Source organism: Toxotes jaculatrix, chromosome 5 (genome assembly GCF_017976425.1).
Source record: "Toxotes jaculatrix isolate fToxJac2 chromosome 5, fToxJac2.pri, whole genome shotgun sequence".
NCBI lineage: Eukaryota > Metazoa > Chordata > Actinopteri > Toxotidae > Toxotes > Toxotes jaculatrix.
In genome coordinates this window covers 1103569-1120378 of record NC_054398.1, presented here as the reverse complement: position 1 = coordinate 1120378, position 16810 = coordinate 1103569, and the positions used below count along the sequence as shown (strand labels likewise).

Here is a 16810-nt window from a genome sequence, read left to right as displayed (position 1 = left end):
CCGAGCTTTTCATTTACCGCTGCATGACTGGACACAGACGTTGTTAATTACTGTGAACCGTTTAAACGCCAGTCATTTTGGTATTCCACAATTCCACACAGCTATGAGAACCTCACATTAATGCACTTAAATTGGAGCGTGTTGATGTTTGGTTTGCTCATGCAGTGAAGCTCGACCAAAGCCTGAAATTCAGAGTATTTTAATACCGCTTTGAAGAGGGACAGTTCAAATCGGCTCCGGCTAATTCCTGTGACTGACAGATTTAGAGGAAAACTGAAAACTCTCTATCACTCTGCATCTCAGTTCTGCTTCGTTTCACCTAACTCTGTCCTGTTCTCTGATCTATCTATCCTTCCTGAGTGCCTCACCGCAGCCAAGCCAGCTGCTGAGGAGCCCTGCGTCAAGTGTGTGTGTGTGTGTGTGTGTGTGTGTGTGTGTGCGTGTGTGTTGTAACCCATGTCATTGTGCAGGCTGAGATTTCCTTCCTGTCCACGAACAGACCAATGACTGAAGCGCATGCTTCCATTCCAGCATCAGCTGAGTCTTCTCATCTGCACTATGAATATACAGAGTTCAGCCACAACATTAAAACCAGTCTATGTCTATGTAAACCTGCCTGCACACAGTCAGCCTCCTGCTGATGTAGTTACACCATGTGACCCATAAAGCCGACGATCTGAGGCAGACGATCATTTTACACTCGATATTTCACATTAAGAACCAGGTTTTAAAACAGTAAAAGGAAGGAGTGTTAATCAGATCGTTTCCAATCCACAGTAAAACACTGGAGCAAAACCTGCTATTAGACCCCTCCCACCGCCAATCACAGGCCCCTCTGTACTGTAGTAAACACACCACTGCTGCTGTGACGTTACAGAACAGCTACACTATCTTAATCTGCAACAAACAAACAAACAAGCTCTATCTGTGTGTGTGTGTGTGTGTGTGTGTGTGTATACACAAGGTTAATGAGGGAGTGGTGCTGATGGCTCTTTCCTGTCGTGTTGGGTGTCCCTTCTTCACACACACACACACACACACACACACACACACACACACACACACCCACACACTGGACTGAGATAAATAGGAAATAGCTTGTGGACACACTGTACTTCCTGTCTGTTGGAAGATGATTTCCTGTTTCCTGTCTGGGGTTTCGGAGGGAAGATGTGCACATCCCAAACGATTTGTTGCCATGGTAACAAAAGGTATTAAAAGAGGTAGGGAAAAAAACGTCCACACAAATGCACACGCTGCATTGGAAGGGAAATTCCATTACTTTGATGTCTAAGTGGAAGCTCATGTACAACATTAATTCTCTTGTAAACTGCTCACACACACACACACACACATATATATATATATATAAAGGTGTGTGTGTACCTGGGTCCAGGAAGTTGACTAGGTGATGAGCTCTTCTCGTCTCCACTCTCCTCCTGTTCGGTGTTTTGGCTCCTCAGAAAACTCTTAGCTTCTCTGGAGTCTGCTGACACTTCTTTATTCACCCTGACAGAGGGAAACACACACACACACACACACACACACACACACACACACACACACACACAGTTTGCTGAGTCTGTATGGAAACACAGACAGATTAGAGTCATTGCAGTTTGATACAGATAGTATATAGTGGTGATACGAGCCTTTTACCAGGAAACACTGACGACCTCTTGTTTGGAAAAAGGTCAGCTTCATTAGCACATCTTCATGTTTTCATGGTTGGCACGGTTGATGTTGTGATGACTGGTAATGAGTTAGTTAAACTCACACAGCTCTTTGTCCTGTGTGATTACTGTTATACTCTGATCGCTCGGCTGAAAGGTGCAGCTTATTACAACAGCCGTAAATACACAGAATCTCACATCTTCAGTTCAGGACTACTGCACTAAGTCAGCACAGGTATTTTCCAGTGCTGGTGAGTCAGTGTCCACTGCAGCTTCAGGTCTCTGGGTCTTGTCTGACAGGACTGGATCCTGACGTGGTCTCTGCTGTTGTAGTCCATCCTCCTCAGGGTTGGACGTGTTGTTCGCTCTGAGAAGCTTTTCTCTTCACCACAGTTGTACAGAGTGGTTATCTGAGTTAGAGGAGCCTTTCTGTCAGCTCCCACCTGTCTGACCTCTGACCCTAAATATCCAGAAGCCGTGATAGAAAACCTACATCAATCAATCTATCAACTCACAGCCGCGGAGCCCACTCTGCATCTAAACCTCTGTGTTAAAGTAAATAATAAAACAGGACACACATATTGTTGTCTTACTACCTGTGAGGACACACTTTGAGATAATCCATTCCCTAGCTCCTTACCCTAACCTTAACCATCAGAACTAAATGCCTAACAACAACTCTTACCCTAACTCTAACCTAAACCTGATTCTATCCCTAACCCAAAATGTCCTCACAATGATGGATTTGAAACAAAATTTGTCCAAACAACCACAGAAAGACATGTACACACACACACACACACACAGACACAGAGTAAGAGACACTCATCTGTCCATAATCTCACTGTGGGGTTCGATAGGAGGACTAAATGAGGAAAAACCGCTGCATCCTCTGGGAACATCGGCACTGCACAGCCTCCACAACCACTTGCATCCATCATGAGGGCTGAAAGGCTTTCCCTGTTATGTATGCTAATTATATGCAGCCATAATTACACAGAGCGCACAGCTCCATAGATGATGAGGAAGAGCGTTCAGAGAGGGCGAATCTCGTCTCAGCAAGAGACAGAAATCTTTCCAAAAAGACAGAGTTCCAAAAAAAAAACCTGACAAAGACAAAGCAGCAGTGCTCAGGTGGTGGACGTCTGGATCCTGCAGTCTGACATACTGCAGTGTTCTGAGCCGCTAACCAACTTCATCGAAATATAAACGTTCAGACATCACATGTTAGAGACAGCAGTATATTTCACGGCTCTGGGGATTGGCTCCATCATCCACGTACTAATCTTATGCTGCTGTAATTACAGAGCACACGGCTTCATGCATAATGAAGCAGATGAATTATACCCAGGATCATATTTAGTCTCTGAATCAAGCCCACTCACATGTAAACATTTAGGAGGGGCCATAACCAGCATCCTCTCTGGCTGCAGGGGTGTGGCTGTCTGTGTGATATACAGTATGTTCATCTTACATAGTGATAATTACACTGCTTTTATGGGAAGCTCTCAGCTGTCTGTGTGGCTCTTACTGAAGAAATGTTATGAGCTGTGATAATTACTGGGGTTCTGTTATGATATGACTGCAAACTGTGTCAGGGGCTCATCACACCAGCTGTACACACACAGGGTTACTGCTTACAACGTAGCACCAGTGGTAAAGATACGACCTGCAAGTTCAAACACCCTGCTGAGGGTTCATCACGTTCATTACGTCCAACAAGAAGCTCAACAGAACGACAACAACAAGGAGGATCTACACAACACACAGCAGAATCTGTTCACCACTGCACCGGAGGCAAATTCCACTCATTACACGTTTCAGTCATAAATTATTTAATACGAGTTTTGGTTTCAAATCTCACCAAACTAAGAGCTGTCTGAACTGATTATTTAGAGCAAACACTTATTATTATTAGTGTTGTTGTACAGAGTTACATGTACCACTAATACAACTGACTACAGCCCAGACAGAGCTCTGCATGCATCTGTGTTTCACAGTGTTCACTCATCAAATCTCAATTTCTGTGTGTGTGTGTGTGTAGCACCACCTACTGGTCAATGTGGAAAATGGTTTGCCAGTTCATGTGAGATCATCACTGAACACAATTTGAAGTTACTCATTTATGTTGTGGGGCAGAGGGACTGCACAGCCTGGATAACAAAGGGTCTGTCTCACAATGTAAGGACGGTTCAGAGACATACCTTACTTCTTCTCCAGCGAAGTCAAAAACTTTGGTGATGGTGATTTTAGTGGGATCTGATGCTTTTGTTTCATTACTCAAAGGAGCCGACTTCGATACTGAAGAATCAGCCTGAGGACAGAGACAAAAGAATCCATCTGACTGAGAGGAAAAGGATGACACACACACAAAAATATATATATATCACTGTGGGTTTGATGATTAATGCTCTGATCTGACCATCTGGGCGACCACTGTTCACCCACCTGATGTACAGTATAAGTGTATCCCAACTCAGAGGCCAGATGAACCAGACAACTACTTCATATGTTTGGGTTTGACCCTCCATATGTCTCTGTTATGATCTGACTCTGACTGAGAATTTGGGACCTATGTGTTTCTAAAACATGGCACTGTCTCAGTCATACGTGTGGGTTGAGAATATATTTACCTTCTGTGTGCTACCTGACTGTGCGGCAGGTGTGGATTCTTTGGGTCGGGATCCAACATCAGACAGGAAACTCGCCCACAGGTCATCAGATTTTTTCTTCTGCCTTGCTTCATCATCATCACCATCCTCTACCTTGGCGGACTTTACCGCCTCTACCTGTGGCGGCTGTGTCTGTTCTGCCCCACTTCCATCCGCCTCTTCCTTCTCCACTTTCAGTACTCCTTTCTTCCTCTTTCTGTGGATGCCAGGGAATAAAAGGTCATCTGGCATCATCTGCTATCATAAAGAAAAGCTTGAGACTTCCTTTGTGCATCTTTCATTAAAATTTCATCAGAACTGTTAAGTCCCTGGGAACTGCACCGTTTTAAAGTTAATGGGAATTTAAGACTGGCTTTGTAAATATTTAATATCAAAACAGTATCAGCATTAGATAAACTGATAAACATTTTATGTGGTTTCCAATGCCAAGTTTGAGAAAATCTGATTCTGTGTTCAAATTCTTCCAAATGTGGCAAACTCCTAACCCCCCCCCCCCCCCCCCCCCCCCCCCCCCCAAAAAAAAACTACACAATAAAAATTATAGTGAAACACTGAAATCAACAAAATCACAACAAAATCCAGATTTTGCTGTTTTCTTTGTCCTGCAGCACGCTGTCCTCTCTTTGACCGTCACACCATGATTCTATCAAACCCTCTCACCTCACACTGAGGTCCTTTTTCTTCCTCTTCTTCTTGCTGACAACGTCAGGGTGTGGCACATCGTCATCCTCGTGCAGAGGGTCTTCCTTTTCACACTCGTTAATGTCATCCTCGCTGAGGTTATCATCTGAGGAGAAAGAGAAGAGGAAGAAGTTGGGCGTGAATTATTGGAACATACTAAACTGAATGATTATCAATGTTACTGAATTTGGGCAGGATTGTTTTGCAGTGGTGTGATTTAATCATGTTATCCCTCTACATATTTCTGTTGTCCAACTTAATGTTTGTGTGGCCACTGGTGATTCCTGCCATGTTGTAGCATACAGATACCCGGTCGGGGTGTTTGCTGTGGCTGGCATTGTGGCAGATGCCTCAAGGCAAATTGTTGCCGTGCCAGCTCCAATAAAGGAGGACTGTGGGGGTCATTGCTGAGGGGTCCAGGGAAAGGTGGAACTTCCTCAGCTGCCCAGGTGCTATTGATGGGAAACATGCCATAATGCATACGCCACACGAACACGAGATGTTGTGGATACACATTACTGCTCCTGGGCTGTGGATGTCAGTGTCCATGGCGGCTCCTGGTATTTAGCCAGGCACTGACTGATGAAATCCTCAGCCTGCTCACTGACACCTGAGGTTACAGCCCCACAATGCAACTACGTCTACGTATGTGCCTAATAAAGTGGCCTACATGACCAAACGATTATTTGCCATCAGTATCTACATCTAATAATTTATTACTGGCCAAATATAATATGGTCAGTGATGAACCTGTACTCCACTTTAGCCCCACACGCTGAATGAATCTGATCAGATCCCACGTCCCACAGCTGACAGGTGAGTGAACTGGTCACGGAGACGTTAACCTGAGAACGGCCGCGAGGACAGTTTATAAACAGTAATATACCGCGTGCACGTTAGTCTAGTAACGGTCACCAGCTGCCGTGTATCAAACAACACGTTAACAATAACGTTAACCACCGTACAACAAAGGGAACCAGTCAGAGAAATTCTAAATGTGTAAGTTTACTAAGAAGCAATACACCAATAAAACGATCGTTTTCTTAACGGAATTTCGCACAGTGTCCCAACGTGTACAGATAAAGAACAGCTTCGGCTATAGCTAGTTTATGGACGTTGGCTACAACAAACGATCTAACCCGCTGCGTTAGCAGAGTCTTTGGGGGGATATTTTCTGCAGTAACTAGAATTCACTACTTGCAACATTTGACAGAGCGCCAGGTATGTCCAGTCCTCACCTGAGGGGACGTAGTCTGCGTCTTCATTAGACGAATATCCGTCGGAGTCGTAATCGGAATAGTTCATCGTTCTGGAGGAAAAGCTTCAGACTAATAACGAAGTAAATGAAACAATGCGCCAGTGTGTTTTCTACGAGCTGATTTACTGCTTTCACACCGTTACGACCGTAACTCTAACTGACTATAAACGCCTCCTTTCTAACAGAAATACGAAATGTATTTTAAAAAAGGCTCTAATGTTGTAGTTCCTGTAGAAATGAGCAATACAATGTTACTTGCTGTGGGGACGGCAAGTACGAAGGTCCAAAATCCTCACCGCGCTGGTATTTCTTGCTTTGCGACTAGACAATGTAAAAACGCATTACTGCCACCTGCAGGACTGGAGTGTAGGTATCGGTGCACATAGGTTCACAGCAATGATCCTGAAGGCTGAGCGGTGACCCGACAGCCTCACTCAGAGTCAGCGGGTGTCATTCTTTAAATAAATAAAAATAAAAAGTAAAATTTCAAATGTAAACCATCATTCAACAAGATCTTGTTTTCCAGCTTTACTGAAATAATAAAACTGGTGAACTTAACAGAAAACAGAAATAACACTAAGGATTTTAGGCGAGGCTGGAGTTGCATTTCATGTAAAGATTATAAACAAAATACAAAGTTTTATTATTGTCATTTAAAGAAAAAATAATCAAGTTCAAGCATTGTTTGATCTCCTTTGTAGATATGATGAAACAGTCTGTGTGCCCTTGACAGTTCATGTTGCTAAAATAACATAGCTACAGTGTTTGCAATGTAAATGGCTGCTGACAAAGCACAGAAATGTTTGTAATAAAATTTCACAATATGCTGCACAAAAATCCTACAAAGGCACCATATCATACCTTTTTGAATTTATTTAAAATAGATCTTAGCCAGCTCAGTTACTGCCACTGTGGTCACTTCCATGAACAGGCCTGAACAGGCCCGTCACCCATTGGTTTCGGGGAGTTGGCTTTGTGACCAAACCATGGGCATTGGAGCTGCGCCATCTTGGATTTTAGTGGGAGTGTACTTTCCATATTTGGCGAAGGGGCGGTTACTCTACGGGTCAGCCGGCCGAGAAACTGGCCACTTAGCTCGGAGCAACGGAGCTAGCCTAAGGCTAACCAGTTAATCAGCTAGGCTAACAAGCTAAGCGGCAGCTACACGCAGCTACATCCACCACAGGACAGTCCCCGTGTCCCTCCAGCGTGTCCTAAGTCTTCCCCAGGGATCATAATGTTGCTGCTGTGTTTTAAACATGACTGTTTCAGATAGTGGTCCTTTAAATTTTTGACTTGCACTAAACTTACTTAACTTAATCTTATTTTATTTTTATTCTATTCTATGTTGTATATTCATACATGTTGCACTGGAGAAGGAGATGCTTTCCATCTCGTTGTACATGTAAAAGATGTCCAATGACAATAAAAGGCATTCTATTCTATTCATTCTATTCTAGTGAGGTTTTAGGTGGAGCTGCAGGGTTTGGTGGAGTTGTGGGGGGAAATTTATTTCTAGCCTGTTATTTAACAGTGAAACAATCATTATTATTCCATATTTATAAAATATATTACAAGTTAAAAACATTATTATTGTTGTCATTATTATTATTAATGATAACACTAATAATAGTGATAATGATAAGAATAATATATTAAAATTTTTAATATTTAATATTTACTGGCTTTCACCGCTGCCTCCGCCCTCTATCCACTTACAGTTACAGCAGCACACAAACAACAGCAGCCGCTGACTGACGGAGCTGCTCTGTCCATGCAATGTCGGACTTTTTAAACAGAGACCAAATAAAACTGTAGCCTAGTATTCCCGCAATAAATGGACTCTGAGAGCACGGAACACACCACAACAGCATTCCTAACATTAGCTGCTCCGGTCCTCTATCTGTATCAGCAGCGACCATAAACCGGCAATGAAGTCATAAGCTAGGGGCACAATATGCTAATACATGCTAATTAGCGCAAACATCCAGGTAAAATAATGAGAAATTTACTTACCGAAAAAACTGCAACACAGACTCCTTCGAAGGTCAGAACATTGGCAAACAAAAATGGAGCATTGTATTTGTGAGTTATCAACTCCAGCACCCTTGAGAGTGAGTAAACAAGGAGATTTTTGGGCGCCATGTTTGAATTATGTGTGTGTTTTGATGTCAGTGTCATGTTCTTTATTCTGAATAGTTTTTGCTCTGTCAAACATGCCATTGCAGAGGACCTCATGCCTTCCTAATCATTTTTTTCTCTCGTAGATGATGAAAAATCAGACAATGATGACAACAGTCAGGAGAGTCCTGCAGAGGATGGTGAATGAACACATAGAGAGCCTGACTAGAATAAGAAGTGAACTGCTCTTAAATGATTTTGTTGTTGTTGTTGTTTAAGAATGACTTTAGTATGTATTATTGAATAAAGCTGACTTGTCTTTGTCTTGTTCAAGTTATTTATCCACATGCTGAATATTTAGATGTATGTCTGTAACATATAACTCAAAGTGTTCACCTCAGCTTTTTATTTAAGGTTTGCATTAGGTATGTAAGAGAGATACAGTACATCAAGCTGATATGTATTGACATCACTGGTTCAACATGCAACATGTACATGGTTAGAATATGTGTAATATGTTATAATTATTAAGGACTGATTTGCAAAACTGCTGAGTTTTGCTGAGGTTGGGATTTTGTTCTCATAATTTCCTCTGTTAAACCACAAGGCGGAGCTAAAGTACATAGTTTTACTATTTCGGCTAACTGGGTGTAATCATGAGAAAGTTTGATGATTTGTTATATTTTAACAAATATAAACTTGCCGTACATTTTAAGTAAAGGCTACATTAAGGACATTTTTAGTCATGCGATGAAAGGACAAAGGACAGGTCAAAGTGGTACAGTAGACCACGATGCTGTTAGGCCTTGATCTCCTCTAGAACCCGACCAAGTATGAACGGGCCTTCTTGAAGCGTTTGAGGCGACTCAGCAAAGCGGCCCTCTTACTGCCAACCTCAAAGTCCTCCGTCAGCATGAACTCCAAATTCTCCTGACTCTGGATCATCGTGAGCATCTCCTTCTGCAACTCGGCGGCAGACTCCTGCAACACCTGGTAGCGAATCACCAGTGGGATCTGGTCAGCCAGACGCTGGCTGGCACTCTGAAGGAGGGAAAAGAAAAAAGAAAGAGCTATTATAGTTTAAAAAAAAGAGACACTGTCTTCTTCATGAATCTTTGCTCTAAATTAAAACTTACTTTGTAATATGCCCTAAGGTGAAACATCAACGCCCGGAGTGCTGCATGATTGTCCTTGCAGTACATCATACTCCATTCTCTATTAAATTTTGTACTTTTTCGTTTGTATTCCTCCTCATCTTGCTCCTCATCTTGCTCCTCATCTTGCTCCACACCTTCCTCTCTTTTTAAATCTGCCACGCTGTTTCTGTAGAGACTGTCCTGGGTGTAAACAATCATTTCCATCTTGAACTGTGTTCTTAGCATGGACTCGGCGATGGCCTGTTTTTCTTGGTTTATAGCTTCAATCTTTTCCTGGAAAATAAGATTTTGATAACATTGTCAAAAATTATGTAATTATACAAAATTTTGGCAGAAGAAAAGGTGACCACGAAATTCTAAGAAGGTTAGTATCAAACATATAGAAGACCTTGGCTCTTTTCATGAGGTTAGGAAGTGCAGGGAAGCTATGGTGGGCCAGCTTAAAGAAGTCTTGTCTAACAGCATCTGGAGGAAAAGGACATGGAAATGCAAATGAACTGGAAATGCAGGCATCCTGATTTCCTCTTGACCAATACAAAAAAACTGTAAATCTGTTATATATTTGATCATGTACCTGAAACATTCCTGAGTTTCCTGACAGCTGGTTCTTCCAGCTTTTGGATCTGCCGCTTGACCATGGACTCAAAGGTCTTGTAGTTGATGAAGCCCGGCAGTTCTCTCCCACGATATGTCTCCTCATAAAATTCCGCCTCCGCCTCAATTTTATTAACTGCGACACACAAACATACATTTCAGAGTCCTGCTGATGGACAGATGTACACCAGACCAAGATGAACACTCACAGTTTTCTGCCAGGTGGATCAGTTGTGCGTCCCAGTCCTTAAACTCTCTTCTCAGCATAGAAAAGACATTGAGTTTTTCTCCACACTTCAGTTCTTCTCCTGTAGCCAGACTGATGGCATCCTGAGTGAATGCTGTCACTTTCTGTAACACAAAGGTGACAGCAGAAACACGTTTACAAGTGCTTTGTTGTTCATTTAACAAATATTTAAAGACAAATTCATATTGGTAGGGAGCATTAGTCTTTGTTGCCATGTAAATTTTATGTGGCATGAGTGAGCTCACATCAATGAGGTAGGGGAGTCTTTCAGGTCCATCAGACGGGGGTCCACTGCCATATCTTTCCAGTTCTGCCTGCGTCTGTGCTAGTTTCTCATCTATCTGCTCTTCCAGTCGAGGCAGAGATTTCTGAAAAATCACACAGCAGGGGTGGAACCCGATACCTACGGTGACTAATCATAATTTATACAGTAAATTGTTGAGGTGAAGAAACAATAAGAGCTCACTTTAATGTGGTGCACCAGCTCGAGCGTGAGTTTCTCAGCCAGTTTAGGAACAGTGGCATGGCCGTCGTCATAGAGAGTGCTATGGCAAGAATAAAAAGCTGAGTACATGTTACACCACCTATAAAACACTTCACCATATACATATTTCATATAATTACACAAAAGAATGAACTTACTGGAAATGTGCATGACTTGTAAAGAAGGCTCTCTCTCTTTCTATTGCTTGTGTAAGAGACACCTTCTCTGCGATCTCCTTCTGACCTCTGCACTTGACGATCATGTAGCCCTTCTCCAGGCGGATGACCTCATTATGGACAATGTCAATCACCGTCTCCTCTGTGCCTTTGTCCACCAGATCAGGCTTGGTCAAGATACCTGAGAGAGGGAGTGTGAATTATGTAAGAGTTGAGTAAATTACCAAAGAGCAGGTTGGACCGTTTCTAAAATCAAATGTTTACCCAAAGTCCTCTCTCCATCAGGATCCACCTCCTGTGCCATCTTCAAAGCCTCTGTGGTTGCTATGTCCACACTGCATGGAACAACCACCAGGCTGATGGTTTCTTGTTTTGTGATGAACATCTTGATCAGTTTCTTTATCTGAAAATATCAGTTTATATGTTCAAATGATCATACTTAAGTCTGTTCTTATCATGAATAAATATTAATTAATAATTAATTAATATTAATAAATATTACTAGTGCACCTGATCACCAATGTCCTCTGGTTGTCCCTTTACAGCCACCCTGGTGATGCCAGGCAGGTCAATGAGCGTCAGATCTGGGACATCAGGAGAGGCAATCTCCAGACTGATCAGCTTACTGCTGATCCCCACACCACCCCCGGCTATTTTATTCTGAGCTGGATAGAAAGGATGTGCTTTATGTTAAACAATCGACAATCACTGAAATTTAAAAGAAATTCAGTATCTCCTTCAATGCTTGGCTTTTATTAGTGACATTTAACAATGCTGTACAGGGTACCTTCTCGAATTTTTTCATCCACATTGGCAGGACCTTTTATCGCTTCCTCATGGTTCTGGTAGGTTATCTTTCCATACCACTCCTCTCCTTCTCCCCTTCTCTTCATCCTTAGTTCTAGAGGACATCTTGTCACAATGCCTGAATTAATGATGAGAGAATGAAGTCACAGGGCAAGAATTCAAAGTGAAAGTGAAACTGCTTGGTGAAATTATGAAAAGTAGCATCAGGCTATTACACAGACATTGTCTTGATAAAACTGAGTTCAATTAAGACACCGAGAGTCATTAGCATGGCTGTGGATTCTTGAATTGTTATTTTAAGTGAAAGTCCAAAGTGCAGTTTCCTCTAGAGATTTGAAATATATTTTCTGTCATGTACACAGGGTGTGTACAGGAAACTGGAGGGAGGGGTCTTTAACTTTACAAAACCCACAATCATGCCCAATTTACTTTTAACTTCTGGACAAAGAGCAACACCACAAATGAACCTACAAGGGGAGATAGTCTGAAATACAGCACTACAATGAACTTGCACTTTGCAGGTTTTGATTTCCTTCTCAGCTGATAATGATCACATACTTACAGTAAGCAGCAAACCCCACCCCAGTCGTCTGATGTTGCCTCACCATTGTGAAGGGGCAGATTTGTTAAATGTGAGCAGAAATGCGCAATATCATTTTTTATGGAATGTAACAATATACCCACAAAACTACTGTCACTGTTCAAACAAATGCAATTAACTCTGTGGCACAAAAGCAAATACCTGCGTTGTGGTTCGGTGAGTATATCTTACCATTTCCTCTCGGCAGAGACACTCCTGACAGCGCCTCCAACACAGAGCTCTTGCCCGAGCTTTGGTCTCCTATCACGGCGATAGCAGGCAGCGCCAAGTCCTTCTCTACCCCCAGAGAGCGGAGAGAGTCTATGAGGTCAATGCAGGGACGCACCCTCTCCTCATAGTGTTTGTTCAGATTGTTCATGGTGAAGATTTCTTCTTAAAACAGAAATGAACACTCGCTTAAATGAGAGTTTGTTGAGAGGAGCTGAGACTTGAGAGGTTGAGAGGAAGTGGAGTGCCAGGCAGCAGACCCTGAACTGATGCTACTGTGATGGTTGATACTAGCGAGAGAGGGCATCACATTACCATTACTGCAGCCTGGGCGGTACTTGATGGAGAAACCAAACGTTGAGCAGCCCAGCGTTGTTCTAATGCACCAAGTTTTGCTGTGGACAGACTTAAAAGGTTGTCATCTGTGCAGACAACACATTTCTAAACTTTTCAGCCGTAGCCCACTTCAAAGCTAGAAACTCAAGCTTCATGGAATTGTAGTTTGACATATTGCGTTCAGCAGGTCTTAAACCTTTGCTGGCATATGCAGTGGGGCGTACCTTTCCATCCTGTTGCTGTGACAACACAGCACCCAATGCCCAGTGGCTGGCATCAATCTCTACTGTAAAGGGGAGTGAGAAGTCAGCATAAGCCAGAACAGGAGAGGCCACCAACCAGGCTTTCAGGTTGTGAAAGCTTTTTTCACACTGCTCTGTCCAGGTTTCCTGTAGAGGGCATTTGGACGGCTTTTTAGTCTTTGTACCTGCCAGTTCAGCTACAAAGCAGTGGAGAGGGGCAGCCAGGGTTGCAAAACGCTGGATAGTAGCTGGCAAATCCAAGAAATGACCTCAGCTCTGTAACTGACTTTGGTGTCTGCCAATTAGACACAACTGCAATTTTGTCTGGATCAGCTGCCACATCCCCTTGTGAAATTACATGCCCAAGGTATTTCACCTCGTTTTTCAGGAAGCAGCATTTCTCCAATTTAGCTTTCAGGTTTTGCACCTTCAAGGTCTCCAGGACTGTCCCTTAATGTTGAATATGCTCATCCACTGTGGCAGAAAAAATAACGACATCGTCCAAGTATAAGAGCAGTGACTGGTGATTCTGTGACCCAAATATCCTCTCTATCAGCCTCTGAAAAGTACTCGGAGCACTGCACAAACCAATCAGGTAGCTGACCAATCACATGAACAGAAAAAAAAACAAAACAAAAAAACCAAAAAAAACCAAACCCAAAGCAGCTCTGGCTCCCAGGCAGGAGTCGGCTCCCATCGTTCACTTCAAAGAGCTGGATATGGATATTATCTCAAACACTGCAAAGAGTCTAAAAACCCCAAACTGTCAATTTACCATAATGTTCATACAAACGAGAAGAGCAGATTCACATTTCAGAAGAAGAACGTTAAAGCTTTGAGTTGATTTTTATTTTAACAGTGAATCAGAACATTATCAAAAGATGTTTTACCTCAGACGTTACTGAGGTAAGAATGTTGCTGATTAATTTTCAGTTGATCAACTGATCATGTCGCTATGGTGTTATTCATTCAACCACGTCATCATTCAGCAGTGTCTTTGTTTTCTGGAGTGCAGCCCTTCCTCACCTGTCCACCAGGGTGCGTCAGAGGATTTTGCATGATGTGAGCAGACAGTGGTGTACATGCCAAGAACACTATTTTATTCATTACATTGATGTAGCTTTGAAGGCAATGTACAGAGTTCACAGTCAGAACGTGGACTCAAAGAAAACGGGGGAGCTTCATTCTCTCAGCTGCAGCTCATCACCTCATCAGAGTATAAAAACGTGTCAGACTGTGTGTGTGTGTGTGTGTTGATTCTGAAAGCCTGCTTCCATTAAAACTCACCTCACCTGCAGGAACAGTAGGGTGTACTTTTCCCTGTCCGCTTTTGAGTCCACCGTTTGGATTCAAACAAGACGAGGTCAAAACCTCGTAAATGAGCACAGTGCTCAACGCAAGGGCTCACTGCTGTCTGAGCACGGCCGCTCTCAAACCTGTGAGAAAGCCCTGTCAACGCCGAGTCGACTGGCTGCTACTGAATGTTCTGTGTTGATCACTGACTGGACAACAATGAAGCTCAGTGGATTCAGTGAATTCGGCCTTGAATCTATTTTTTTGCCAGCTCAAGGCAACAATCAGTCTCACAGTATTGTGCCATACAGCCGCTCTCACCATCTCATCACAGGTCCAGTGGGAATGGGTGTGACTGTGTACACACACACTGGGACAGAAAAAAAAGTTCAAACATCAGTTTAGCACCAAGCAGAGAACACGTTCCAATCACAGCGAGCCACTCACAACTCAGCCGGACACAGCATGCACACAGAGCAGGGCTGGTTCAACAACTGGTCCATAAAGCTATCACAGCAGACACTGTCCTTTAAACACTGGACTGGCAGAAAAAAAGTGTCTTTCAAAAGATGTTGGAGATACATGCAAAGGTTAGACACGTGACTTGAATGAAAGACAGATAGGTCTTCTGAAGATGGACCTCGTACATTAAGCACCCTTATTTGAATGTGTGTGTGCATATGAGTCACCTAATGAATGTTGTTGGTTGTCATACAGGGCTAAATTACTGATCGTGACACATGCTGAGAGGTCCAGGGCAAAATATTACCATCAATGGGGGAAACAGAGAAGGGGTTAAAAGGGGAATTCTACTCAAGGTTTCATAATCCTCTGAATACGTATCAGAGCTACTCCAAAGCTCTGAGGGTGACAAGCTGCTTTTTCCACAGCCAGCCGACATTTTTGTTCTTTCTCCCAAAATTTCCCAGACCCGTGTTTTGTTTTGTTTTTTATAAAATGTAATCCTGAAAGTATTATCATGTAAGGTTGGAAACAAAGTTTGAATTCGTCTCTCAAACAAATGTCTTGGAAATCACAGTTCAGTTTAAAGGAAGAACACAGACAGTAAAGATCATAAGAAGCAAAGAGAGATGTTCCCACAAAGAGAGGCAGCCATTATACCTTCTCTTCCCAAATAACACATAATTGCCGTGTCACAATGTAATGTGTTTAGATGGCTGGCGTGCGGCTCCATTTGAAGATGACCTGAATGACGAGTGATTAAGTGTAATTTGCACATATTATTAATAGCAGGGGGTGACAGAGTGGTGCTAATCATCCGCCGGGTTTAGTGGAGAGGACAGCCGATTAGCTCTGTGATCAAATATATAAACCAAGTAAAATGACTGGATGTTTAGTTTTGTTTGATTGCAGTAACCATTAGCTGAAAGAGAGCTCAATGATCAAACTCTGGAGTGCTTCTTGCTCTCGAAAATTTTGATACTTGATAATGTGATATGTGATATGTCACTGTCACCGACAGAGATGCTGATATTTTAACAATTAAATCAAAAATAAGCTTAATGCACTTTTCTGTATATGGCACCTTTCAAACGCAGCTCGAGGTACTTTACATTAAGAGCAATGGAAGACAATATAAGGAAAGAGCTGTTTAAACAGTTAAAACTACATTCATGATCTTTCAAAATAAAGTGGAGCCTTTGATGTGAGATTTACTGACTCTTCAGACCCGTAAGCAACTTTTCTTTACCCCAAAGAAACAAAACAAAATGCACACTGGACAAACCTAGCAACTTTTGGGACAAACCTCAGCTACTTTCCATAGAAACGAGTCACCACAGCTGACACAGACAGGAAGGATCTTCTAACTTTCTATCTGACTGATCATTTTACGGGTAAATATGTCTGAGATCACAGCTCAGCCGTTGTCTTTAACTTGTGTGTGTGGTGATTCTGTCAGATGGCGTCGTGCTTAGAAAGTCAGGATTTTAGCAGCAGCAGAGCAGCAGGAAATGTCTTGAAGTGGCTGCTGGTTAACATGGATCTTAATGGGCCACGTTTCAGCCTCTGTTTCATACATGTTCCATCGTCTGACACAGAAACAGAGAAACATGTCAGTGAGAGGAGGAGCACAGAGAGGAGGAGAGAGGCAAACAAAGAGCTGAAACCAGGCAGGATGCAGATACGACACGATGACATCAGGAAAATAATGATGAATTACGTCATTAAGTAGTTCCTTTAACGTTTCCAACTACGTCCTCAATTTCACATTGACATAGGTTTTGACCAGAATAAAAAGA

At 42.6% G+C, this 16810-nt stretch overlaps 2 protein-coding genes across 2 annotated transcripts in view; both read right to left on the bottom strand.

Annotated features, from left to right (window-relative positions):
* Window positions 1–6544, bottom strand: part of cfdp1 (craniofacial development protein 1) — a 10797-nt gene extending 4253 nt beyond the window's left edge. The window contains exons 1-5 of the mRNA XM_041038495.1: window positions 6265–6544; window positions 5006–5132; window positions 4307–4541; window positions 3878–3987; window positions 1387–1509 (exon numbers count right to left, since the gene is read on the bottom strand). Coding sequence (XP_040894429.1) covers window positions 1387–1509; window positions 3878–3987; window positions 4307–4541; window positions 5006–5132; window positions 6265–6331 — 662 coding nt within the window. The 5' untranslated portion in view covers window positions 6332–6544. The remainder of the gene's footprint in view (window positions 1–1386; window positions 1510–3877; window positions 3988–4306; window positions 4542–5005; window positions 5133–6264) is intronic.
* Window positions 6545–8916: 2372 nt separating this feature from the next.
* Window positions 8917–12832, bottom strand: LOC121181696 (interferon-induced GTP-binding protein Mx-like). Its single transcript, XM_041037760.1, has 12 exons — window positions 12643–12832; window positions 11851–11988; window positions 11574–11728; window positions 11328–11466; window positions 11046–11244; window positions 10870–10948; window positions 10649–10771; window positions 10366–10507; window positions 10137–10292; window positions 9951–10027; window positions 9542–9835; window positions 8917–9446 (listed from the first exon to the last, which is right to left on the bottom strand). Exons 1-12 carry the CDS (start codon window positions 12827–12829, stop codon window positions 9222–9224), a joined length of 1914 nt encoding a protein of 637 aa, XP_040893694.1. The 5' UTR covers window positions 12830–12832; the 3' UTR covers window positions 8917–9221.
* Window positions 12833–16810: the final 3978 nt, after the last annotated feature.

Excerpts from the sequence above, each read along its gene's own strand:
- LOC121181696 (XM_041037760.1), bottom strand. The coding sequence starts at position 12,829 with ATGAACAATCTGAACAAACACTATGAGGAGAGGGTGCGTCCCTGCATT. Across the intron at positions 10,949-11,045 it reads ACAAGTCATGCACATTTCCA|CACTCTCTATGACGACGGCC; the intron begins GTAAGTTCATTC and ends TTCTTGCCATAG. Across the intron at positions 9,836-9,950 it reads ACCTCATGAAAAGAGCCAAG|GAAAAGATTGAAGCTATAAA; the intron begins GTCTTCTATATG and ends CTTATTTTCCAG.